At 45.8% G+C, this 26,894-nt stretch overlaps 1 protein-coding gene across 6 annotated transcripts in view; it reads right to left on the reverse strand.

Annotated features, from left to right (window-relative positions):
• Positions 1 to 4,780: 4,780 nt before the first annotated feature.
• The window catches only part of Susd4 (sushi domain containing 4), a 187,090-nt gene continuing 164,976 nt past the window's right edge, over positions 4,781 to 26,894 (reverse strand). For 5 of the 6 annotated variants that reach the window (XM_046419085.2, XM_046419076.2, XM_046419051.2 and 2 more), the window contains 4 exons: positions 12,726 to 12,923; positions 11,216 to 11,360; positions 7,134 to 7,516; positions 4,781 to 6,224 (listed from right to left, as the gene is read on the reverse strand). In XM_046419085.2, coding sequence (XP_046275041.1) covers positions 6,196 to 6,224; positions 7,134 to 7,516; positions 11,216 to 11,360; positions 12,726 to 12,923 — 755 coding nt within the window. In that variant the 3' untranslated portion in view covers positions 4,781 to 6,195. The remainder of the gene's footprint in view (positions 6,225 to 7,133; positions 7,517 to 11,215; positions 11,361 to 12,725; positions 12,924 to 26,894) is intronic. The other variant, XM_046419059.2, reaches the window with a different exon arrangement.

Below are 26,894 nucleotides of genomic sequence, written 5' to 3' on the forward strand. Positions count from 1 at the left end.
GTTTAGCTAATATTGTATCAAATGTTGTTTAATAAATTATAACAATTATACAACACTAATGTAAGATATTAATAATGGAGATTACCCCATACCCTCTCTCAGGGTGGGCATGGGAACTCTATTTTCTGAGCAATAGTTGTATAAATCTAAAAATGCTCTAAAAAATGAAGTTGCTACATAAGCACCAATAGGAATGAGTGAAGCCACCTCCTTACACCCTGGGATAAATATAAAAACAGACAATGCCAATATTATCATCCTATAACTTGCTTCCTTTCCATTTCCTCTCCCCACGAATACTCAGTAGGTGAGCGTGCTTCCTAGAACGGGAAATGCAACACAATTATGAAGAATTTGCGGGCTAAATCGATCTAATAGATTTCTTTGGGCTTTTAGCTGTTCTAAGTCATTACACTAAAATGGACTCCAGGAGGGTTACCATTAACACCTGTTCCTCCTGGCCATGGCCAAGTGAATTAGGGTTCACAGAAGGGCCACAGGAGACCAGAATTGCTTATGGTCTGGTGTCTCTTGTCTCCTATCCAAATTGAGGGCACCTGCAGAGTATCTGAAGTGTGGACCCCTTTCTAAGGGGGTGCTGGGATGAGGGCTAGTCCCAAGCAGCAGGTACCTCACGGGACAAGAATCAGGATGAGTATCAGATGGGTATTGGGGTGGGGGTTAGAAGACAAACAGGAGAGGTCAATTGCTGAGAGAGATTGAGGGAAGGACTGAAGAAAATTTCTCCCCAGTCAAGAGTTGAAAGAGACCTTTTAAATCTTTTGCTCCTTTCTCTCACTGTACAATTGAAGAAACCAGGGTCTGGGAGCACCTCCCACCCCTGTGTATTAGTCAGCTTTTTGTCACTATAACAAAATTACCTGACAAAAACAACTTAGAGAAGTAAAGGTTTATTTTGGCTCATGGTTTCAGAGGATTCAGTCCATTGTCAACCAGTTCCAAGGCAGAAACATTGTGGCAGAAGGGTGTGGTAGCTCATAACAGCTAGAAAGCAGGGAGAGAGAAAGAGAGGAGGGGGCCAGAGAGAAGACAAACCCTCCCAGGGCACTGCCAGTGATCTACTTCTTCCAACTTGTCCGCCTCCCCGCAAGGAATGTATTCATCTATCAATTGATTAATCCACTGATGAAGTTAGAGTCCTCACGATACAATCATTGCCCCCATGATACAATCATTGCCCCATATCCCCTTGCTACATTGGTGCACTGGGTTTCTTGACTTTTTTTTTTTTTTTTTGGTAGGGGGTGGGGGATTGGCACCACTGGGGATTGAACCCAGGGCCTGTTAGGCAAGTGTTCTGCCACTCAGCTAGACCCCCAGCCCAATCTTGCTGCATTGGGGACTATGTTTTCTACATGAGCTTTTAGGGGACATTCCAGATCCAAATCATTCATTAACACCCTGAGACCCTAACTCCTAGGGTCACACTCAGTAAAACTGAATTGACTTGCAAAATAGTTCTCAAACCTGCTCACTCCTCCCCATCTCACCCTAGCAACTTTTCTTCTTCCCACTTTCAAAGGTTTCCCCTTTTCCCTAAGGGAAACCATTTACCTCCCTAGCTTGAACTCCTGGCCCTTTATGAACTGGCCCTCACTGACCTCTGCAGTTCCATTTCTCTGCCCCTCTGCCCAACCACGCCCCCCCCCCTTTTCCTTTTCTCCACCCCTGACCCCAATCCTAGGCTCTGGAAGTGCAGAACCCGTGTTCATCTCCCAAACCCAGTCTCCTCTCTTCACCCCTGGGACAGGGCATGCAATGTGCACCCCCCAAACTCATCCAGCACCCGCCTACAGTGAGGCCTCCTGCAGCTCCCAGGCCATAGCTGCACGAACCAATCCTTATTGCCTCCTAGACTGAAGAGCACAGAAGCCTGGCATGGAATATGTGCTTCTGAAATATTTATTGATGAAAACAGGGTCTATAAATACTTATCAGCTCCAAGCAGAAAATATTAGTCTCGATTCCCACAGGCTCCATCCCATCTCCCTTGCCCAAACTCTATGCATCTGCTAGTGCTTAGGTTTCTTTTTCTAGTGGCCTTGGGTGACCAGCAGCTCAGTGTTCTGTGAGCTACCAAGTGGCTTGAAGCTCATGGATGAGGTATCACCACCACAGTAAGGTAGGTTTGTGGCTCCCATTTAGTTAGCTGGGCTTACTCCTTTGGCCACTTAAAATAATGTATTGCAGGTACCCGGGGACTGGTTTCCAGCCCAGCGTGGGCTGCTTTACTTCCTGCTATGGCAGTTAAACCCCTTGTTGATGCACACACTCTGCATTAAGTTTTATGATTTCAATACCACCGTGCTTGGTACTCACCCTCCCTGATAAGTGACTGTAACTCTCCAGGGCCCTATTTTACCTGCTAGAATAGAAATCTTGACCGCAGACTTTCCCAGTTATCACCTTGAAAATGTACAGGCATTAACTTTTATGCTTTAAATCCAAAATAGACAATAAAATTAGGGAAGCAGGTTAGTGATAATCTACAGGGTTGCCTGTGGAGATGAGTCCTTCAGGGTCCTTGAGGGAATTTCCGAGGCTGTCCCGCCTCCCTGAGCAGAACTTTGTGTAGCGTTCAGAGATGGGATGTGCTGGGAAGGCGGGCACATGCCTAATGGGTAAAGATTGAAAATTTCCATTTGCTCAAAATCTTAGCATACAGCAAGCCAGGGATGGGCACTTAAGCAGGGGCTCCCAGGGGAACAGATATAGTTCATTCCAGTCTGCTTCAGGCAACCCCAAGCAAGTTTTACTTGCAAACACCTTGGTTCCTGAAGGGTTCAAGGCAGGTCAAAAGCACCTGGGTTTGCATGTGGCCATTAATCACTCACTTGACACCTTCCTCCCACTCACAAGGGGGACAATAATTGCCATGCATCAGATACCCGCTGTGTACTGGGTACTTGACTTAACATTAGACATCATCCTCCCCACAGTCTATCTCCAAATTCTACATTTAGGATTTAAGGTCCAGGGAGGTCAATACCTCGACCAAGTACACAGCCCGGTAGGGAAGGAGGCAGGTTTTGAAGTCAGGTGATGTCTGTCTCCTTCCTTCCAAAGCCCACTCTCTCACATGATGCTGTGCAGCCTCTGTGAGGAACAGCTAGAGGAAGGGGAACTGCATGCTGCTGGAACTGGACTTGGGAGGAAGGAGTGGGAGAATGCTGAGGTCCAGGAGCCTCCTCTGCATTTGACCCACCTGCACCTGCAGTGCGGCTCTGTACCAGCATCTCTGCAAGAACAGACAGAAGCCCTGTCTGCATGCCAGCTGCTGGGCCGGGTGAAATTAGGTGGGAAAGGGCCTAAAGATTCCACACCAGCAAATCACAACCTTGCAATTAAAAAAAGCTACATGGAAATGAAGTGTGAAGATACCTGTGACTTCTGATGTGCTCCTGAGAGGGAGCAAGTCAGCCAGAAAACACCTGCTCTGCTCTTCCTTGGAATGAACACTCGGGCGGACACCTTGGGCTGGCATGTCACAGCACCCTGGGCTTCTCAGCTGTGTGTCCCAGGAAGCCCTCCCCTGAGGCAGAGGGCATTTGTGTTTGGCATGGTTCACTCACACAGTGCATGGCTAGGGCACCAAGTCACCATACAGCCAGATCTGTTTGCACTCGGAAGGTGGCAGGAGAGAGGTGATTCTGTTCCATTACACCCAGGGCCTCCGGGACTTTTAATAGAAATGAAAGCCAGGATCATGACATGCTTGGAATGCCATGTGGATTCTTTCTTGCCACATATGCTCACAGTAGTGAGAACAACAGCACTGTAAATATTTGTAGCGGAATCTCTGGTGTGTCTACAGAGTACAGGGATGGCAGGGAGCGTCCTGGGGATTTGGTTGGGCATCGTCTGATGTTGCAATTAAGATGCTCTGCCTTCCTGCCAGCCTCTGTGCTTAGAACTATGTTGCCACGAATACCTTGAAGTCTCTGGCACTGTGGAATTTTTTTCCCCCGGGGCTAGGGCTGGCAAGGCAATCCTGTGCTTGGTGGCTGTCCACTGCTGCTACGTTTTCTGGAAGAAGGCAAGGGAGGCCACAGAGTTAGCCTTGCATGCCTCCTTCTGTGTGTCCCATGGAACATCGAACACTCACCTAGTGGTCTCAGAGACACAGCTACATGTAGAGGGCATGGGAGGGAGGACAGGTGTGAGAATAGAGAAGAGCTCAGCTCTGGCTCGCAGGTGGAGGCTGTCCACACAGGGCTTATTTCCCTTGTTCCCACCTGGCCCACACTATCAGGCCATGTGATGCCTAACACCCACCCACCCTTGTGAATACCGGCTCCTTCAAATAAATGGGACCAGTGGTATGAAGCTGTGCCGGGGCAGGGTGAGGCTGTCACCCCATCTCTAATTACCAGCACTGTAACCACGTGCTCAACGCCATTGTCACTGTTGATGGTGCCTCCTCCAAGGGTGGGCTCTGCATTAGGTGATGGCTAGGCAAGCCCTTTCCAGGTGTCCTCTTTCTTGGTCAGCCTCAAGTTCTTTTTTTTTTTTTTTTAGTTTACTTTTTAGTGGGAGTTGGACACAAAACCTTTATTTTATTTATTTATTTTTATGTGGTGCTGAGGATCGAACCTAGGACCTCACATGTGCAAGGCGAGCACTCTATCCCTGAGCCACAACCCGAGACCAGCATCCAGTTCTTAAGCCCACATTTTCTTCCCATCACCCATGATCACTGCCACCGGCTTCCTGCCCGCCCAACTCCACTCCACTATTAAAGTCACGCTTCAAACTGACATTTTCTTCTTAATTTTTAATCAGTCTGTGTCAAGAAAAAACCAGGACCCGATCAAGCTTCCAGCCCTCACTGCTCTGTCGGCACAGCAATTTTATGGATCAGAGTTTTGTTTATATTTGTCTAAAACCCAGAGGAGGAAAGGAATCAACTCCACAAACCAATATATATTTGAAGAGACACTTTCGGAGTCAGGGCATTTTTTGTTTGTTTGTTTGCTATATATCAATCAATCAGTTTCATAGGAACAACACCCAGTGGGCACTGTTGAGACCCCTGCAGCAGGACTGTAGGGATGGCAGGCAGGCGAGGCAGCTCAAGGCCCAGAAGCAAGACAGGAGGGCAGTTTTGGGGCTGGGAGGAGCCTCCTGATTCTGCAGGACAAAATAAAGGGGGAATAAAGAATTCACTTTCTTTGGAGGAAGAATATGTTTACAGAAACAATTTCTGTTTTGGAAAATAAAAATATGTCTAAGTTTTGGAGTAAGGGCAACAACATAACAGTCACCCAGAAAGAAACTCATGACTCGGTCAACTGTTGGATGGAGTCTTTTTAAAAGTCCCAAACCAAACATTACCTTAGTTACTTTCTCCACCATGAGATATATTTGAACACATTCTGATCATATGTAAAGTCACGCAACTTAGCCAACACCAGGGATCCATGTGCCATACCACGAACACAAATACTGATGCTCCATCACCAAACGCTGATGCTTTGATGCTCCATGGCACAGAGTACGAGAACTCCCCTCCTTGAAGAAATTGCCAGAAAGTAGAGTCTGCTTGTCTTTCCTTCCCTTTCTGATGGGGACCGCCACATCCTGCTCTGAGCAGAGTTTTCCCGGCTGAAGGAAGATGGTCCGAATGTCATCTGAGAGCCTCTCTGTTGGAAGTTGGTCCCTTACTGAGGGCACAGGGGAGGTGTGCTCCTCTTCTGATAGCTCAACATGGACTTTCTGCAGAGGCTGACCCGTCCAGCTTTGGAGTCCAGCAACAGTTTGAAGCAGATTTGAGAAGCAAATTTACAAAATGTGACATGCTTTCAGAGGGGGCAGGGAGCACTCATAACAGAGGCCAACAGGATGTGTGATGCAGTGGGTGCATATGGAACTGCCCCAGGTTCCGCAGGACTGAGCACACTCAACACCTCCCTTCAGGACAGCACAGGGGTCTGCCCTCTGCGCTCCGTTCCCCACTGGTCTTATCAAATCCTCTAGTGTCTTTTAAAAGCACTGCCCCTGCAGTTTGTTAGCCTCACTGTTGAGTTCGAGGTGTATGATGTGAATCACTGTCCCCATGTAGATAGATTAGAAAATGTCCCTCATGCCCTCAAGCTCTGTCTGTCTGTGGCTTTCCCTCCAAGGCTGAAGATTCCTTTCCCCAAGGGGCAGTCGAATTTTGAGGAGTTCACCCAGTTAGGGATCTTCTTCCATTAGAGGAATCTCTGTTAAAGCAGACACGCTTATGAGCTTAGTATAACTAAAAACACCATAGCAATTTGGAATTTTGACAATTCCAGAAATCAGTGAGGAGAAGAAAGATCAAATAAGCCAACTCTTTGGTATAACATCTATTTGCTGGAAAGCAATTGTGATTCTATTCCCAGTTCATTAAAAAAATAAAATAAAGTGTTAGACTTTAGTGACAGATTCAAGTTCAGAAAGGCAGTGTGGTTTTCAGGAAAGGTACTGTGTGGGGACCCAAGAGGCCTCTGTTTCTGTCTTGCTAATGCCATAAAATAGAATTCATAGTTGCAAAGTTGGGCTGGTGCTTTCCTCCCCTGGGAAACAGATCCCTAAATAATTGATACATTTCCCTCCCTTTCCATGAGCTGTACTCTGCCCTTCTTTGTAACAGGTGCATGAGCACCTTTTATCTCACATGGGGTAAAAGTAACTTCTATATACACAGCACTTCTCTGGGGCGGGGACACTGTCAGGGCCCTGACATTTCTCTTTGCCTGGGTGTGTTATCCTCTTCCTAAGCTCTGCTTTTAGAAGCCCTGCCTAATTAAGGGATAAAGAAGGAAAACATCCTGTATCACATACCTGCTACAAAACTAAAGCAGGGCCACTGTAGCCTTTCTACTCTGGATGGCGTGGTGCCCTTTGGGTCTCCTAAAATTTCCATTAGTGGACCTATTATTTGCAAAATAATAATCATTCCTTACAATGACTGGCCTTGGCCAAAGCCTCTACTTATTACAGAAAGCAGAAAGCAATGGGAACTGAGTGGAAGGCAAATGACTCAGCCCTGAGCTAGGGAGCCGGGCTGTGCGCAGCAAGGGGCTGGCTTAACGATGCTGGGTGTGAGGTGTTTACAGGTGCAGCTCAGCCTTGGGGCAAATACTTACCATCTGCAATGTCGATGCCCGGGCTGGCGGATGCCACCTCCCCCACCGTGCTAGTAATTGTGTCAGGGTTGTCCGAGGTGGGGCGGGTGCCCCCTTGGCACATGGGAGGTGAATATAGACTCTGAAGCAGCTCAGAAGAGCCCGATGTGCTGTCACAGGTTTCTGACTCTCCTGGTCCTGTATCCGTGTCCCCAGAGCCAGGATATGCTGGGGGGCTCTGGTCGTCCACAGGTATAGGGCATCCCTGGCCCACCGAGGCCAGATACCCGGGGCCTAAGGCACTCAAGCCACCACTCACAGCCTCATCATAGGACGGGAGCATGACGGGCACACCATCCACTACCACGAAGTCAGGGTCACTGCTGGAACTCCTGGGAGGCCCCCTGTGTGGAGGAAATGGTGTCAATAAGTCAGAAGGCTACTCCAGTGCTCCCCACCAGAGCTGGGATGCTTGGGGCTCCCGTGGGTGCTAGAAACCAGCATGGATGGTGGTACAGAAGAACCAGCCTAATTTCTGGGTCTGCTCTGGTAGACAGTGAAGCCCACCATGGCCATGCTTGAGAGGGAAGAGGTTTTGCTCTTGTCACTCTTGTGTCCTCCTGCCTCAGTGCTTCCTGTTGCCTCTGAGATCTACTACCTCCTGTACTTCTTTCCTCCCTAATTTGGCCTCTGGGTTTGGGCTATGAACTTGTGTATGGAAGGGAAGGAACCATGTGTCCCATTCTAGCAGAATATCCCAAAGTGCCTCTGCTGTATCTCCCGGGATGGTTGTTGAAAGCAGAGTGGCACCGTGAAACCTCCAGGGAATGGTGGACCCTAAGTGCCCCGTGGAAGATGACTAGTCTGTGCCTGATATGTTTTGTTTTCTGGTATAGTATAAAAACCACTCATTTTTACACAAGACAGAATAATAACAAAATGAAAAAGTCTGACTAGGAGCACGCTCTGACCTGATTTCCTCATTCAAGTTGCGTGGGTTCATAGGCCACCTCCTGACTCCTCCAGCATGGTAGCTTACGCACAGCCTGTGCTGCTGGCATGAGAGCTCTGGTGGTGGCTGGGAAGCCAATTTGCTACCTCACAGGCATGCTTATGTAGGGGCACTTGCATTGCTCTGGGACTGGCCCCTGTATATCTCATCACCCTGCATGGTCAGCACAGCTGGGCTTGAGCCCAGGTGGTGTCTGACACCAACCCTGGGCTCCATCGGACCACTGCACTCTGTTCCTGGCTCCAGAAGGAACCCAGAGTGGTAAGTGGCGGACAGAACTTACTGATTCTGCTGAAAGCTAGAGCTCTGAGCTGCATTGAGGTCAGATAGTGACATGTCAGGAAGGAAAGGTGACCCATTTGGGCAGGAGGAGCCTGAATCCCCAAGTGCTGATGGCTCCAAATCCCAAAGATACGAAAGGTCTGGACATGGCACCTGAGGTAGAGGACAGTATCTGACTGCACTTTTCTCTAATGACTGAAGGATGGTCTGGAGTCCACTATGAGAAACATCTTGCAAAGGCCTACGGCTCATGGTGGTGAGCTCCTTGATCTATAGTTCTTCAAGGCTACCCGGAGAGGGTGGAAGATTGTCAAAGCCCATGCTCCCTAGAGGGTGGCAGGCAGGAGGGAAGGATATTTGGAATCTGATGTTGCCTCTCTTAGAGCCACTAGTTAGTGCATCCTGGACAAAGGACCTCCTCTTCTCTCTCAGGTCTCCTCTCTGTCCCTTTCACCTCCAGGTCATCCTGTCCAGGACAGGCCTCTCTGTATTCTCCATTTACCACCCTAATGGTCTGTGCTCAGGCGGCGTCCCCCATGACCTGTCAGCTTCCCCTCTGCTAAGCCCCAACCAGGCTGCTCAGCTGTCATATGCCCTGTCATCAAACATCTCCACAGTGTCTGTATTCCTGGGACACGGGGAACAATCTTCATTCTTGACTTGCCCTTGAGAATCTTACCATCCATTTGGACAGATGGAATCGAATTTTCCAAAACTAGAGAATAATACAAGACGGAAACACTCAAGGGATTTAGAACATCAAGTGAAAGAGTTTTGAGAACATTTTTGAAACATCTTCATATTTAGTCGATATCCTGGAAACTTCTTCCAAGCATAAGTAGAAAAATAGCTTCTGTGGGCCATTTTAAAGTACTCTAATGTACTATAAATCATAGCCGTGTATTTAGCCTCCTCTTTGTGATCCTTCGGCCTTTCTGAGATACCGTAATTGCTCAGTGATATAACATGGTTCCTGGATTAATAAATAATAATGATGCAGACTCAGAATGGATGGCAGGTTTGAGAGGAAGGAAGTTTCTGGCACTTCAGGATGGGCTTGGTGATGGCACCAGGGTGGCACAGACACATCTTTTGGTATGGAAAGGGGTGCAGGTGACCCTATACCTAGCACACTTTCATGGCTAGGGAAAGTGGCATGCCTATAAGATATGACCCTGCAGGGATTCTAACTCACTGTTATGACTTGGATCCATCCCAAAGGCTCGTGTGTTGAGGACCAGCTGATAGCGCTACTGCGAGGTTGTGGAGACTTTAAGAAGTAGGACCTAGTGGTAGGAATCAGATATTGCACACGGGCCCTTGAAAGGGATCTTGGGACTTGAGCCTCTCTCCCGTGCCCTTCTCTCTGCTTTCTGGCTAATGTGACTTGAGCAGCCTTGCTCCACTGTGTGCTCTCTGAAGTGATGTTCTCCCTTGCCTCGGGCCCACAGTGATAGGACCAGCCGACCATGAACTAAAATCTCTGAAACCCTGTGTCCAAAATAAATCTTTCCTCCTTTGAAGTTGTTTATCTCATGTATTTCATCATAGTGACCACAAAGCTGACTAACACATGCCGACTTAGCATTGCTAAGGGAAGTGAGGTGTCCTGCCCTGGAGGGGTGGGGCTAAGGGAAAGGGAGTGAATGTTGTCCCCAATAAGCTGTCCCTTTCCTCATAGGGAGTTGTGAGAGATACACTGGGTTTTCCTGGAGGGGAGAGAAGGAGGTGGCTGGTTCCAGGAGCCTTTTCCTTCCCTAAGCAAAATTCCCCCTTTCAGGGGTGGTTTGCATGATCCTGGGAGCTAGACTGTTCTTAGTGGGGGAAGTTCCCTGTTCTGAAGCATTAGGTCCTAAATCATTATGATAACTACAGGGGTGAAGACACCAGGCTGAGCTTATTTGTGTAGCCAACAGGGGCAGTGGGTGGGGCACGGGGTCGGGGTATAGAGATCCACCCTCCAAATATCCCATTCAGCAGGCTCAGATTAGACTCCAGGCAGAGGCTCACTAGTCCTTTCCTGATTGCCCATCATGTCTGTTCTCCCTCCTGAGTGCTGGGAGCCATTAGCCAAGTAGGTATGACAATTTCCTTGCCAGCGTACCCCATGTTGCTGACATGTTGCAGTGACATTGAATGTAGGTGACCTTGCTCAAGGACCAAGGCAGATTAGGGTGTTCCCGGTTTTAAGATAATCGTGTTTAGGGCATTCCCAGTTTAGGTTCCAGGTTTAAGGTTTAAGATTATTCCTGCCGGGAATAGGGCGTATCCTGCTGCCTGAGTTCCCCTTGAGTTCTCACGGGATTCAGACAGTATTTTTTGGGAGACAGAAGCCCAGTGGATGTGGATTTGGGCAGAGAACGTGGATTTCCCCAGAACGTGATTGTAGACGGCTGGTGTGAGTTCGGGAATAAAGAGTTGCTGTTTGAATCTACAAGTTGTGTGGTGGCTCGTGATTGTGTGCCCAGCCAGACTGCGGCACCTGAGACTGCCCATTGCACACACAACTGACCTCTGCTGGATACACACCTCGGACCTATGTCCTTTGCACATGTCTAATCCTCTAGGGCCACATGAAGGTGGCGCCCTGTGGGGCAGTGAGCACCAGGCAGCCCCTCATTTGTTTCCCTTCTCCAGCCCTCAGAATGCTCGCCCCAGAATGTTCTCCTGGGGGAAGGACAAATGAGGCCCATGGTGCTCTGGCCCCCAGATACCCCAAAACATTTCTGGAAGATGCTTCTCTCTCTTCCTTGTTCCACCCAAGGATCTTGGCTTTACACTTGTCACATGCTCACTCTGCTGCACTGACCTGGGTGGGAAGTGGGCCTTGAACTTGGTCTGGAACATCCTGGCCAAGATGACAAGCAGCAGCACCAGCAGCACACTGGTTGCCGTGAATGCCACGATCTTCCATGTGGTCAGGAGGGTCTCGTGGGTGCTGGGCCATGTTTGCTCTGCCGTGAGAGAACAGAACCATGCAAGAGGTTTGTGCTGTGGGTGCCAAATTCCCATAGGTTCTGTTGATGGATTCATCTGGCACATGAGACACCCAGAGAGTACCTATTGGCCCTTGGGGCTCACAGTGACACCGTGCACCTGGCACAGTGCCTATAAATCACATTAGGATTCACACAACACTAAAACCCATCTCCATCATGGGCTCTGTGAGGTTGCAGACCTTCCCGTTCAGATTCTACACCTGGCCTGAGAGCCTGGCATAATCTGAATAATGGGCCTCCTTGTGCAGAGAGTGGCAGGGGTCCTCTTTCTGAAGGAAGTTGTTCTGAAATGGACCAAGGGCTGGGGGAGGGAGGAGTGGGACTATAGGCCTTGGTGATGTTCTGGTACTTGTTATTGGTTGGGGTAAAGGGTGGTGGCATAAAGCCAAAAAAGGAGGATTAAGGGGACAGGCCTGTCCCAAAGCCCTCAGCCTCACTTTGTCCATCGAGTGCCTGAAAGTAAGATTCAGAAAGAACAGACCCTTCCAGAATAGAGCTTCAGCCTTTTGCCACAAGCTACCCCGTCCCCTGCCTCCTCCTCCCTCCTCTCATCATGCTCGGTGGCCATCCTCTTATTCTGTGCACCTCTCCCCTTGCTGGTTCACGTGGACACCTGTGTGCCTCCAGATTCCCAGTATTAACAAAGCATGTCCCTCACGTGCTGTGTCCAGGGTGGCAGCATGCAGCCATCACTGTGGCTTGGAGCAGTGGCCATGGCCATGGTCTTCAAATGCTGGAGAGAGTGGGAAGGGAAGGGCAGGGCAGGAGACTGGCATGCCGGTACCCAGGCCTCTGTCATGTGGTCACTACCTTGGTGGGCTGAGTGGTGAAGCTAGTTCCCAAGTAATTTGTCACTAAGTTAGGAAAGCACTGGAACCTGAAAATGGCCTCCATTTGTGTAAGTGAGAAAAAGTCTAAGCGTCCATAGTATCACTTATATTCTCATATACAATTTTAGTGGAAGAGAAAGGTGGATCACTGAGTCCCAGGGCAGGGTGCAGGATTCTGGTTACACCCCAAGGCCTGTATCCTTGCCTGTATTCTTGCCAAAGACGGGAGAAAACTGACCAGAGGCCGAGGTCCTTTCATGAATGCCAAGGGACTAGGGACCCTGTCCAGAGGACCAGCATTTTAACCTGGGAATGGACAGGTTAGTACTCCCGACCCTCAGAACAGGGCCTGGAATCATCTGGCACAGGACAGCCCAGCCCTACATATCAGCAACACGTTTCCACAACCTGTTCCTGATGCCGGCTGTGGGAGGGGAGCAGACACAAGCTATCCGGGGAGGGCCTGCCACTCCTCCTCCGAGGGACCCACCTGATTTGATACAGTAGACTTGATAGGAAGGGAACCACTCTCCGTACTGGCAGGTGATGTACTTGTAGTCACTGGTGAGGCTGTAGCCAGGATCGCAGTAAAACTCCACCACAGTTCCATGGTTGTAGCGCTCACAAGGCCGCGGGTGGCAGATGAAATCTCCGTGACTCACCATTGGAGGTAGTGGACAAACTTGGGCAGTGGGGGAGAATAAGAGTTTCAGAACCAGAGGTTCACCCTGTCGGAAGCCCTTCAGACACACGCTGGTCCAGGAGAGCATGCGGCTTAAAGATGTGCTTCTGCATTCATCACCAGGACACTGAGATGCGCCAGCATTGGCCCCTTCTTTTGTATTTTCACATAAGGTCAAATCGAATATTCTGAGCACATGCTGCTTTCACATGGTGTTGTAAAGCACACCGTAAAAGAGAGGCTCATTTTACAATGCAAAGAGTGTGCCTATTTAATAGATGGTATTAGCTACTCTATTAATAATGCATGCTATTATGTGCCAGACAGCCTAGTAAATAAAATTAAGATATTTGTGGACAAAATCTTTACCCAAAGGCACAGCTATGCCAAGTCTGCTTTTCTGCAACCACAGTAGTGATTTGGAACTGTTTGAAACACAGGGCTGTGGTCCTAACCGGATCCTCCAGTGTCATCTTGGGGTCTGGCTGATGACAAACATGGAGCAATTTTTCTACCTCTGCTTGTGGATCCAGGCCACACACACCCTTCCCATAATGGGGAATGAGACACCTTGGGTTCTAGGTTCGCTTCTGCCACCAACACACTGTGTGACTTTAAACAGTTCACTTAATATCCAGAAGCCTTGATTGTTCTCCTCTGCAAAATAGAAGCTTATTCTGTGCTAGATGAAGTTTGAGGGTTTTCTGACTCTAATATTCCATGAGATTGGGGGAAAAGAAAAGCTGGTTTTAGTTTCCTATCTCGAGATTGCATTATAGGCTGCAAGGAAAGAATGGCTCTATCTCTGGAACCAGAAAGACAGTTTTAGCAGTTTGGTCCTTATTCATCTCCTACTACAGAGAGCTCTTTTTCATGGAGAAGGACTAAGAAATAAATAGCATTCTTCAGGAAATAATAAAACCATGAATTCTACCAACGGCAGCCTAAAACCCACACCTGTGGAAACCTCTAAGAACTTAGAGCAAAAACAAAAACAAAAAAACACACAAATCCAAAAGAGAGTTAACTTTCAAGCCCCTTGCTCGGGGCAACCAAATGCCCTAGACAGTGTAGATCCCTGGGTACTGCCCATCACTTACTGGCTGGTTTTGCAGGGAGAGCCACCACCCCACATTGGCTTCCCTGTGAAGGGCACAGGAAAAAGCATATAGTAGGACTCACTGGCAGCACATGCCCACTGAGGCTGGGTGACAAGATGGGACCCATCATGGAGGCATCTCAAGGCATGTGGATGGATACAGGCTCACTCTCGCTTGCTCGCTCTCATTCTCCCCCTCTTTCCCTCCCTCCCTGTAAACAGTGCTGCACTGTAGACCTATTTTGTCTCTTTTAGATATGAGGAAACAGAAGCTCAAAGTAGCAACCAGAGGAGTGAGTGGGAGCCCAGGCTTGCTCTAGACAGAAGTAGGCCTTAATTCTGGCTGAACTACTCTCTAGTCATGAGACACCAAGTCCCTTCTCATCTCTGAGCTTCAGGGTTCTAATCTGTAAAACAAGAAGAGTCCCTGGGGGCTGTTCTAAGGAATGCCGGTAAAGCCTTCATTCAGAACCAACATATATGAATCTGTAGGTCCAGCCAAGACCCAAGTCTCTAAAGAGAGGGAACATCATGAGGTAGTGGCTTATATGGGTGATGGGAGAGAGGAGAAGCCAACAGGGGCACCCCAAGATCAGCAGCTGCAGGAGGCCACTGCCACCATTGGGTGGGTAGGATGAAGGGGTCTTCATTGCTGGGGTCCTCAGTAGAAGTTGGAACCCCAGAGGTCTATTCTGCAGGAGCTGGAGCCAAGGACACTCAGACACTGCAGGAGATGTCCCCAGGCAGAAAGAGTGGAGGAGAAGACCTAGTTTTTCCACCTGCCACCCTCCAGCCTCCCTCTGGGCAGAGCTAGTGGGAAGCCAGGTGACCAGGGAGCCTAGGAAATGAGGTCTTCAGCGGGAACTCTGCCTGTAACATGGTGTCGTGTAGGGAAGGCCCAGGGACAGACCTGAGGCCCACAGCCCAGGGTGTGCTCAATAAACGTTGGTTGCCAGGTGGGTTGCTAGAAGGGCCCCACGGGTGAGCACTGGTAGCCATGATTAGAAGCTCTGACTTTGAAGGCTGAGGAGCTTTTGCTGCCCCAGGGGTGTTCCCTGGGCTGGCAGGTGCCCTTTACTGCTGTCCATGGCATGGAGTCACATCACTTCTGCATTTCCATTTACACAAATGGGGGTTCTTTTCAGATTCAATATCTCCAGGGTGTTCTGGGAAGATCCAAGGAAGATAACAGTTGAGGAAGAGGGACAGAGAAAAAGGCACTTGCAATGGTAGCTGGTCTGAGAGGTCCAGGGGTAAGTCAGCGAGGGCTCCTCCCAATCCACTGGCCCTCCTCTATGCCATTTTTCCTCCACTCAGTTCTTGTAAGAACACAGGGAAGGGTACCCCAGTGACCTCTAGGGATGGTTGCCTGAGGTTCCCAGCATAACCGCAAACCAGTGGAGTCCAGCTGTATGCTAGTGGAAGTCATTTCTATGGGCGTGGGTATACTAAGTGTCCACCAACAGATGAATGGATTTTAAAAGAAAGGCCACACACACACACACACACACACACACACAACACACATGCCATGGAGTATTATTTATCCTTGAAAAATAAAGAAATCCAGCCATTTGTGACCACAGGGAGGACATTAAGCTAAATGAAAAAAGCCAGACACAGAAAGAAAAATACTGGACGATGCGTGATCTTACCAATATGTAGAATCCAAAAAAGTTAAGTTCATAGAAACAGAATAGAGTGGTGGTTACCAGGCGTAGGGAGGTGGGGGAAGTGGGCAGATATTGCTCAAAGGGCGTATCTGTTTCGGTTAGGGAGGGTGAACAAATCTGGATCAAGGGACCATGGTTAGCAATGCTGTGTTGTATCCTGGAAATTGGCTGAGGGTAGATCTCAGGTGTTCTCACCACAGACATAAAGAGGTAACTGTGTGAGGAGGACAGGTAACTTGCTTGGCTACAGTCATCATTTTGCTATGTATACATACATCAAAACATCGTGTGCTACACCTTGATTATGCATGAATTTGATGAAAATTACAGCATCCAGAGCACTGAGGCTCTCCTCCTAGCAGGCTCTCCAAAAAGTCCCCAAGGGCCCTGGTAGGTTTGGAAAATTACCAGAACTGTTTTCAAGGCCCAGAAAACCTCATGAAAGAGGCCCCGTGAATATATGCATGTTTGTTATCAGCACCAATTTTTCTCACTTGGCCTCAAGGATACAGGACTGTTCAAACCATAACATCAACCCCAAGGCAAGCAGTCCTGTGATGTGCTAAAGATTGCTGTACTGTACGATCCATCATTTAATGAGACAAAGGGAGGCTGGGCTGTGGAATTACCCAAATTTGTGTTCAAATCAGTGCTCCACCCTTGATGAGCTGTGAGGTGTTCCGGCAGCTTGTTTAACTTCCTAGGTCTTCACTTTCCCATCAGAGAAACCGTTCCCAACTCACTAAGTCGTTGTGAAGATTATAAGCTGTATTAAAATCATGGCTCAAACATCAGGAACACCCTGAGGACATGGTAAATAATAGCTAGTGGTTATCACTGGTGCCCAAACTTGCTGGAGCCCCTGTGCCACCCTTCCCATGACTGCCATGCCAGGCGTCCTATGCAGTTAGAATCCCTGGGTTGTAACAGGGTAGTCCCGAAGAGAACCTGGTTGCATCTAACTGTCATGTTTTCTTGGAGGCCGGGTAAAATCCATCCATTGCAGAGTCTTTCCTTCTGAGACTGTCATGATCCCTTGTAATGGAGATGCATTCGCCTCTAAGTGGAAACATTTGTCTTCACACCTTGCACCTGGCAGACCATTAGCTTCTCTGTTAAAGGAAACCCCTGAGAGGTGCAATCAGGGCAGAGGGTGGGGAAGTGTTCTCTGACTTGGAAGGAAACAACAAAAGCACAATTAATTTATAAACTTGTTGAAACTTATTTAAAAATCCTGAGGGACTTCTACTTCCATCCAACACAGCCTGCCCTTGGAGCTAAACTGAGTTCTGGTACCCTGTCCTCTCTGCCCCTTCTCTAAGAGGCAGACAATGCCACATAACGGAAGGCACACACAGAAGCCTCCAACACAGGGCACGGTGACCTCATGGTCAGCATTTGAAATAACCCACATGTTCCTAGACTGCTGGTGAGTAAAAGTGCAAAGCTACCCCTGAGAATTCCCTTCCAATCATCCTGTGACTCAGATCCCATCGGCCACTAGTTCTAAGCAAGCCATACCTGCCAGAACCTGTGGCAGGCACGAACAAAAATTCTTCTGTAACTCTATTTTTAACATGTTTCTCACAGCTTTAGAGATTATTAGCAGCAGTTATTGCTTTTATGAGGTTTGCAGTCTAGACATTCTGTGGTTCCAGGCAGAGTCCAAGCGAGGCTCCGCTGCAGTATGGCCAGAAATGGACAATAATTATTGTCCAGCAGGTGTCAACACTCTGCTCCTTGTTTGATGACAGAGGATTATAGCTCCTTTCAGAATAGCAGGAAAATGCCTCTCTATACACACGATGGCAGAATACAGTTTTTACCATATTTAGTCTCTCATGGAGCTCGACGGAGATGGGCTAGTGCAGGACTGAGATGTAGGGGCCTGAAACCCTCAATATGCCCTGTGTTGGCTAAGAAGGACCTGAGCTGGGCTGGACAGGCGAGCCAGAGGCCTGCTGTCAGACCGTGGTTCCCCCTAATAAGCTCTCTATTTCTTTCCAACCTCCTGAAAATTTCCAAGGCAGCTCTTCTGCCTCTAAACGCCATCATTTCCTCACTCCTTGCCTGGTTCCTCCTGGTCAGATTGAAAGCAGCATGAACACCAGACCCCTCAGGAAGCTTTCCCTGCACACCCAGGCAATGCTCTTAGAATTCCTCAGATACTGCATTTTATTTGCATATACAAAAAAAAAAAAAATCCCCAGCTTACCATGAGGCCATATCGTGATAAAGCCTTGGTAAACAGAAAGTATCATAAGGAAAATGCATTTAAGAAACCCAACCTGCCAAACACTCAAGCTGAGCAATACAGCACGAGGTACAGTATCTGTTGCTCCCCTTTGTGAACACACAGCTGGTGGAACTGCAGCTTGAAGCTGCTGCCCAGCATCAGAAGATCTTACTGTCTACTGTCAGTCCAGAAAAAGAACAAAATTCAAAATTTGAAGTACAGTTTCTACTGAATGCATATTGTTTTTCCACTACAGTAAAGCTGAAAAATCTTTTTTTTTTTTTTTTTTTTTTTTGGTACTAGAGATTAAACCCAGAGATGTTTTACCACTAAGCCACATCCCTACCTCTTTTTGTCTTTTGAGACCTGTCTCACTAAGTTGCTTAGGACCTTGCTAAGTTGCTGAGGCTGGCCTCTAACTCACAACCCCCCCCCACCGCCTCAGCCTCCACAGTTGCTGGGATTACAGGCATGCACCCTAGTGCCCAGCCATAAAGCTAAAAAATCTTTAAGTCAAAACCATCCTAACTAAGTCAAGAATCATCCATACGTGTATAAATCTGTGACCTCATTGAGAGGGCTATCTTTTAAATTTTTGTCACTTCGATAGTATCCAGCATTATTCTTGGTAAACACTTTTTAAGTGAGTGAATAAAAACTTCATTGTCTTCATGATAAACCATAGTCCCTCCTCTGTCCACCACTCTCCCATTGTCGATGAGCTGTAATTTCTATGCTGTACTGGTCCCATTTTTTTTTTTAATGCAAAAAGAAGTTGAGAAATAACAACAGATTACCAGTTTCTTTACCTCATGGCTACATCGGGCAAGGACCTGTGTGCGTTTTAAGGATGTCCTAGTGATGTGAGCCAGAGCTTTGCCAGCCCCACCTCTGAGAACTAGTACAATAAAGAGGTCAGTGTTCTAACATCTACAAAACAATGCCAGTCAGTGCTTCCCGTGAGATCTAAAAGTTGTGCAGAGCATAGGGCAAAACGTACATGATAAAAATGGAATGTTTAATGCAAACATCCTGTATTCCATGGAACAACACTCACAACACAGACGTGGTGGTACTAGTAGAGTAAGAGGCAAGTGTGTGTGGGGTGGACTTACATCCATGCAAAAATAAAGCACAGTTATTGCAAATCTGGGACTTGGAAAATAAGGGACAAGAAAAGGATGTTCAAGATTTCTTCCTTAAAAAAATACATAAAGATGAAGATAAACCCAGCAATTTGGGAGGCTGAGGCAGAAGGATCCCACGATCAAAGCTAGGCTCAGCAGATTAGCAAGGCACTTAGTAACTCAGAGAGACCCTGTCTCTAAATAGGAGAAGAAGAAGGAGGGGGGGAGGAGGTTGAGGAAGAGGAGGGAGGAGGAGGGGGATGAGGAAGGGGAGAGGAAGGAAGGAAGGGAGGGAGGAAGGGAGGGAGGGAGGGAAAAAAGGGCTGGGGATGTGGCTCAGTGACTAAGCATCCTTGGTTTAATCCCTAGTACAAAAAAAAAAAAAAAGATGAAGATATATAGTGCTCTTTTGTCTTGGTTAGAAAAAAACCCAAAGCCATTTTATTCTGTTATCTATCTATATCCATTTACAACATATATGTAAAGACTTTTGGGGAGCAGTTTTAGGCTCACAGCAATGTTGAGCAGAAGGTGCCAAGATTTTCCTTATGCCTTCTGCCCTAACACATGCACAGCTTTCTCAATCAACATCCCTCCCCTGAGAATTTGTTACCAGTGACAAACTTGTATTAACACCTCATCATTGTCTTGAGCCCATGGTTTATATTAGGGCTCACTCTTGCTGTTGTACGTTCTGTGGGTTTGGACCATGTACAATGCCACATCTTCACCTTCACAGCATCACACAGAGTAGTTTCACTGTTCCACACATTCTTTGTGCTCTGCCTCATCATCCTTCCATCTGCTGGTGACCACTGATTTTTTTTTTACTGTTGCCATAGTTTTTCCTTTTCCAAAATGTCATATAGATGGAATCACACAGTATGCAGTCTTTTCAGAATGGTTTCTTTCATTTAGAATATGCATTTAAAGATCTTGTGTTGAGTGGGAGAAAATCTTGGGCAGCTACTTCTCGGATAGGGGATTAATATCCAGAATATATAATAAACACAAAAAGCTGAACACCAAAAAAAAAAAAAAAAAAAAAGAAAACAAACAAAAAAAGACACAGAAATTTCTTAAAACAAACAAAATGGCCAACAAACATATATAAAAAAAATGTACAATATCTCTAGGATTGAAGGAAAAGCAAATCAGAACTGCACTAAGATTTCATCTTGCTCCAGTCATAATGGCAACAACCAAGAATACAAGCAACAGTAAGTGCTGATGAGGTTGGGGGTAAAGGGAACACTTGTACTTTGTTGGTGGGACTGCAGACTAGTACAACCACTCTGGGAAGTAGTATGGGGATTCCTCAAAAAACTAGGGATGGAACCACCATATGACCCAGCTATCCAACTCCTTGGTATTTTCCCAAGAGATCTAAAATCACCATACTAAAGCAATACAACCACCTCAATGTTTACAACAGCACAATTCACAATAACTAAATTATGGAATCAATCCAGATGCCAATCAATAGATGAATGGATTAAGAAATTGTGATACACACACACACACACACACACACACTCAGCCATAAAACACAATGAAATTATGGCATTTGCTGGTAAATGCATGGAAAGGAGAATATCGTGCTAAATGAAATAAGCCAAATCTAGAAACTCCAAGGTCAAATGTGGAAGCTAGAGAAAATAAAATAAAGCGGAGGAAAGGATAGGATAATACAAAAAAAACAATCAAAATACAAATTAATAGATGAGTGAAAAGAAGTCATGTAGAATAGAGGAAGGAGAATGAAAGAGGGGAGTGAGCACGGGAGGGAAAAGGAGAAAATCAATTCCCATGCATGTATGAGTTTGTCAGGATAAACCCAACTACAATGTTTATAAAGTCCTAAAAGAAAAAAAAAAAAGACTCTCTGTCTTTTCAGAGAGTTTGGTAGCTCATTTTTTTTTTAGTGTTGAATACTATTCTACTGTCTGAAGGTATCAGTTTGTTTATCCATTCACCTATACTGAAAGTCACTTTGAAGTTTTGGCAATTATAAATAAAGTTGCTATAAACATCGTGGGCAGGTTTTCATGTGGACACAAGTTTTCAGCTTCTTTTGAGTAAATGCCAAAGAGCACAATTGCTATTGGATTGGCTATCCTATTTAGTTTTGTAAAAAAACCACCCAAATGTCTTCCAAAGTGGCTATACCAGTTTTCATTGCCACCAGAAATAAGAGCTCATGTTGCTCCACATACTCATCTGCATTTGGTGTGTCCGTGTCCAGGATTTTGGCCATTCTAATAGGTAGTGTAGTTGCATCTTGTTGAGGTTTTAATTTGTGTTTCCCCAGTGACACCTGACACAGAGCATATTTACATATGTTCATTTGCCATCTGTATCTTTTCTTTGGCGAGATATCTATTAAAGGTCTTTGGATCATTTTACAATCAGGTTATTAGTGTTCTTCTTGTAGAGTTTTAAGAGTTCTTTCCTATATTTTGGATGAGAGTCTCCTTTATTTGATGTGCCCTTTGCAAATGTTTTCTACCCATTTGTGGTTTGTCTTCTTATTCTCTTGATGCTAACTCTCACAGAACAGAATTTTCAAATTTTAACAAAGTCCAACTGATCAATTATTTCTTTCATGGATCACACCTTCAAAGTTGTTTCTTAAAAGACATCATGATACCCAGGGTCATCTAGATATTTTTCCCATGTTATATTCTAGGAACTTTATAGTTTTGCATTTTACACTTAGGCCTATGATCCATTTTTAGTTCATATCTGTAAAGAGGACAAGTTGTATGTCTATATAGATTTTTCCCACTTTGGCACTTGTTGAGATGTTTAAGCACCACATATTGTAAAGACTATATGTGCTTCCTGTGTCGCCTTTGCTTCTTTGTCTCTGTTGATCATATTTATGGGGGTCTGTTTCTGGGCTCTCTATCCTGTTCAGTTGTCTGTTATTTCACCAATACCACACTGTCTTGACTGCTGTAGCCTTACGGTAAGTCTTGGCTTTTTTTTTTTTTTTTTTTTTTGGTATTGGGGATTGAACCCGAGCAACATCCCCAGCCCTTTTAAATATATTATTTAGAGACAGGGTCTCACTGCATTGCTTAGGGCCTTGATAAGTTGCTGAGGCTAGCTTTGAACTCTTGATTCTTCTGCCTCAGTCTCAGGAGCTGCTGGGATTACCCATGTGTGCCACCATTCCAGGCTTTATGGTAAGTCTTGAGGTCAGGCAATGTCCTTTGAAATTGTTCTTCTCCTTCAATATTGTGTTGGCTGTTCTGGTTCTTTTGCTTTTCCATATAAACTTTAGAATCAGTTTATAAATCCCCCAAAATAATAACTCCCCAAATAATAATAATAGGATCTGAGTCTATGAATCAAGTTGGGAAGAACTAATATCTGGATAAAATTGTGTAGTTCTTTGATTTCTTTCATGCAAGTTTTATGGTTTTCTTCATATAAATCTTGTACACAATTTGTTAGATTGATACCTAAGCATTTTATTTGGGGGATGCAAATGTAAATGGTACTGTTTTAAGTTTCAAATTCCACTTGTTCATTCCTGGTCCAAAGGAAAATGGTAGACTTTGCTTATTAATCTGTGTCTTGCAGCCATGCTATAATAACTTATTAATGATAGAAGTTTTTTAAAAGAATTTTTCTTGATCAATTCTTCTGGATTTTCCACATAGATGATCACGTCATCCATGGACAAAGCCAGTTTTATTTATTTTCCCAAACTGTACAAGTTTTATTTCCTTTTCTTGACTTACTGTAGTAGTTAGGACTTCCAGAATGAGGTTGAAAAGAATTGGTGGGAAAGAACCTCCTTGCTTTGTTCCTAATCAGAGTAGGAAATCTCCTAGTTTCTTATCAAGTATGATGTTAGTTGTAAGATTTCTGTAGATATTATTCATCAAGTTGAAGTTTCCCCCTATTCCCACTTTATTGAGTTTTGAATCATGAATCAGTGTCAGATTTTTACTGGATTCTTTTTCTGAATCTGTGGATAAGATCAAGTGCTTTCTTTTTTTAACCTATTGATTTGATGGACTACTTAATTGATTTTTAAGTGCTGAACCAGCCTTGCATATCTGAATAAATCCTATTTGGTCATGGTATAATTCTTTATACATTGTTGGATTCGATTTGCTAATATTTTGTTGAGGAATTTTGCATCTATATTCATGAAAGATATTGATCTTATAATGTCTTTGTCAGGTTTTGATTTTAGGGTAATGCTGGCTTCACAGAATAAGTTAGGAAGTATTCCCTCTGTTTCTGCCCCCTCATTGTTTCCTCATTTATCAAAGAGAGAAAACAATACTCACTCACTAGAGCAAAGTTGGAGTTTATATCAGAATATTGCCTGGCTTGTTTTCAGGGATGGGGACCTGCAACCCCAGCTTAGCCATAAAGTGAGGTTTGGAAAGAGGAAAGCATTTTTCTGATTTCCTGGGATCTCCAAATTCCTCACACTCCATGAAGGCATAGACATAAATGTCTAATCCTGCTGATCCTCTCCACATTCCCTGGAAAAATATGATCTAATTAAGTTTGAGTTGGGAGAGTGTCTCTCTAGCCAGATGCTCCCCATGAGGAGCAGACCAGTCACAGGGACTCCTGCAATAGATTCTTTTCTGTGGTCACTGCGACGTGAGGACACCAGGACCCTCTTGGGGAGGTGAATGCAGCCTTGCTCTCAGACCAGGAAGCTGATAATCCAGAAGGATTTAAGGATGCACCACTGGGCTTCCTGTCTCACTCTTGGCAGTCCTGCCTAGCTTCTTCTGGGAGATGGACTGCACCATCTTCTGGATAGATGTGGCTTCCCTGTGATTAGTCTTCCAACCTCCCTTTGCCCTCACAAGGGACTCAGAGCAGCCTTCTCCTACCAAAGTCACTCCTTCCATATCATCAGCCCCTGAATCTTTTTTTTTTTGAAAAGACTGGTGACTCCCAGTCTCTGGGAGTGCTATTCACTACACCAGCAGGGGTGGGACAACTCAGAGGGCCCCCATGGTCAAGTAGCAAATGCCACTTTGTGTTTTGGGGAGTATTGGAAGCAGACACCCATGCTGTCCCCACTACCAGTGTGTTGTCTGGAGCATTTTCATTTGCTTACAGGCAAATAACTCTCAAACTACTTCGCTCCTCTTCTATGTATACCAAGCTCTCATCTCCACTGTCTGAGCTCAGAGATCAACTAATTCTACTGTCTGAAGCAAAATAAACCTACAAAGAAAGCCCGATGCATTTCCAAGTAGGAAAATAAAAGGTTCCTCCATGATTTCTTCCTATTTTTGCATTATTAGCATGAAAGTACTCCCTTTTGCATAAAAAAAGCCAATTATACTTGGACTGTCTGCATTTTAGACTTTCTAGCTTCTTCATTCTTCTATCTAGGTACATGGATTATACTCTTTCACTCATTTTAAAATTCATTTATGTAACAAGTATTTTTTGGAGAACCAGAGAAGCTAGGTTCTATTTGGTCCTTTCTTCAGATGATAGGTAAGCAAATGAATATTTATGTGTCTGGGTGAGCCCTCTGCGCTATCTTCTGAAAAAAAAATTATTACCACACTCTCATATACTGGATGGAGATCCCAAGCTGCACATCTCCCAAGAGGGTATAAAAGACACATAGACCAAAAGGAGCCAGGTGTTCTTTTATCCACAGTAAGATCCAAAATGTACACAGTACTGGCAAACCAGGTCTACATTTTGGACTAGAACATCAGAGGTAAAATGTTTAAGAAGCTTAAGGGCCAGGCCTCCCTGCTTCCTCTAGATGGGTCATGTGCACACCATGCTGGAGAAACTGAAGATTCTCTTGACATACAAGGAGGCTGGGTGGTGGGATCATGAGGTCAGTGCCAGTGGGGAGCAACAGAAAAGAGAAAAGGACCAGGAGGAGAGAGAGGTTGCAGACAGAAGTTTCCATCAGGAGAGGATAGGTCATATGTGGATATCCTGTGGATAATGCAAAGCCTCCCCCCCCCCACCTGAGTCTTCAACGCCGACAAGAGTGGATTCTACTACTGCCTGGTGGTTAAAATCCACTTGAATCGTGGTGGAGGGATTGTTTCCTCATGGAGAATGGTCAGAAGATGCTTTCTCTTGCCCCTCCCACAGTTTTAGGCAGGTAACAAAGTGCCTGCAACAGCGAATGTGGTTGTCAGAGCTGGAAGAAACTGCCCATCTATCTAAGCAATAGACTGATTTCAAACTAAGGAACTGCTCATGTTATATCAGATCACAAATTCTCCTCCACAGTGGAGATTAATGGGAGTCAGATCACAAATTCTCTACCACAGTGGAGATTAATGGGAGTCAGATCACAAATTCTCTACCACAGTGGAGATTAATGGGAGTCAGAAGAGAAATTAACATTATTGGGGGTGGGGGTACAAGAATATACTTTAAATGAGCTGTTCTGGGAAGTACCCAAAAGAGGTGACTTTTAGACTGAAATCTAGAGCAGCCCTATTCCTCATGGGGACCTAGACCATTACCTATGCATCAGTTATGTGCTGCAGAGTCTGTGACAAAATAAGAAATAAATTTGGCCTTTTCACAACATCTGTGTGTGTTTTTGATTCCTATTTATTTAAATGTAATTTGACAATAGTCAAACCTAATAATTAAAAATGGGGCTTGTATTATGTCTTCATCATTTTTTTTCTAGAATCCATTTTTATTGTCTATTATACAAGCATTGAGCTGCAGCATATTGGAAAACACCACCCAATCCTGGTCCTTTCTCTAGCATGGTGAGAAGCACTGATTCCATCACAGATGCCCATGTGAATGCATGGCCACAATGACCAGGACCCAGTCAAGGGCAGTGCTGTAAGGGAGAACATGTCAGGTAGAGGGGGTGGCACCCATGAAGGAAGGTTGGAAGCACTGAAGGGGGGCCCCGGGTGGTGGTTGTGAGTGACAGGAGAAGGTCGGGTGGCACAGGACCAGGGTTGGGAGGCAGATAGGACAGCATGTGTGAGCTCCGTGGTACCAGGGCAAGAAGTTGGGATTTTATCAGAAATGTGAAGGAATATTTCAAAGAGCAAGGATTGATGAATTTTAAAAATGCAGCTCTGGCCACTGTGTGCACACACTATTGGAGAGCAGGCACAGATCTGTTAGGAGGCAGCTGCTGTGCCCTGGAGAGATGACAGTCAACACAATGGCAAACAGGGCAGTAGGACATAGCTTTACATATTCCAGTTTCATTTCTACTCTAGGACTTCTTGTTAGATTGATTTGGAAGAATCAAAGATAACTCCCAGATCCCTGACCTGGCTTGACTGGGGTGCCGTTTACCAAGTTAGGTGTTTGCTTTGTGGGAGGAAAGTGGTACTGAGTTTGGCTTTGCACTTGTTAGGTTTGAGCTGTCAGTAAGAGTCATACAAGTGTCAATCAGGCAGTTGGAGAAAAGGTCTGGGATAAATTTAGAACTCAGGAGTCATGAGCACGGAGATAATATCTACAGCCACACAGCTACATGAGCGCATGTAAAAGAAATGGCAGCAAGAAAAGAAAGGGTCCCAGTCCCAATGCTGAGACATCAGAGAGGGCAAAAGAAATGAGCAGAGCAAATCGGGGTGTTTCACAAATGCCAACAGTGGAGACTGTGGTTCCTAGCAAGCTGATAAATATGGGAAGAGAAGAGTGACTATTGGATTTGGCCACATGGAAATCACTGGTGACTCTGAGAAAAACAACTTCTGTAAAGTCATAGAGGAGAATCCATTTGGAGTGAGTTGAGGAGTGAATGGGTGTAGGAGCTGTGGGTGACTCTTTGGAGAAGTCTGTTGCAAAGCAGCAGCAAATGGGCAGCTAGAGGGTCAAGGGAGGCTC

The sequence above is a fragment of the Marmota monax genome, unplaced genomic scaffold, assembly GCF_021218885.2.
Source record: "Marmota monax isolate L192 unplaced genomic scaffold, Marmota_monax_Labrador192_F-V1.1 WCK01_AAM20220418_F8-fsc00153, whole genome shotgun sequence".
Classification (NCBI taxonomy): Eukaryota; Metazoa; Chordata; class Mammalia; order Rodentia; family Sciuridae; genus Marmota; species Marmota monax.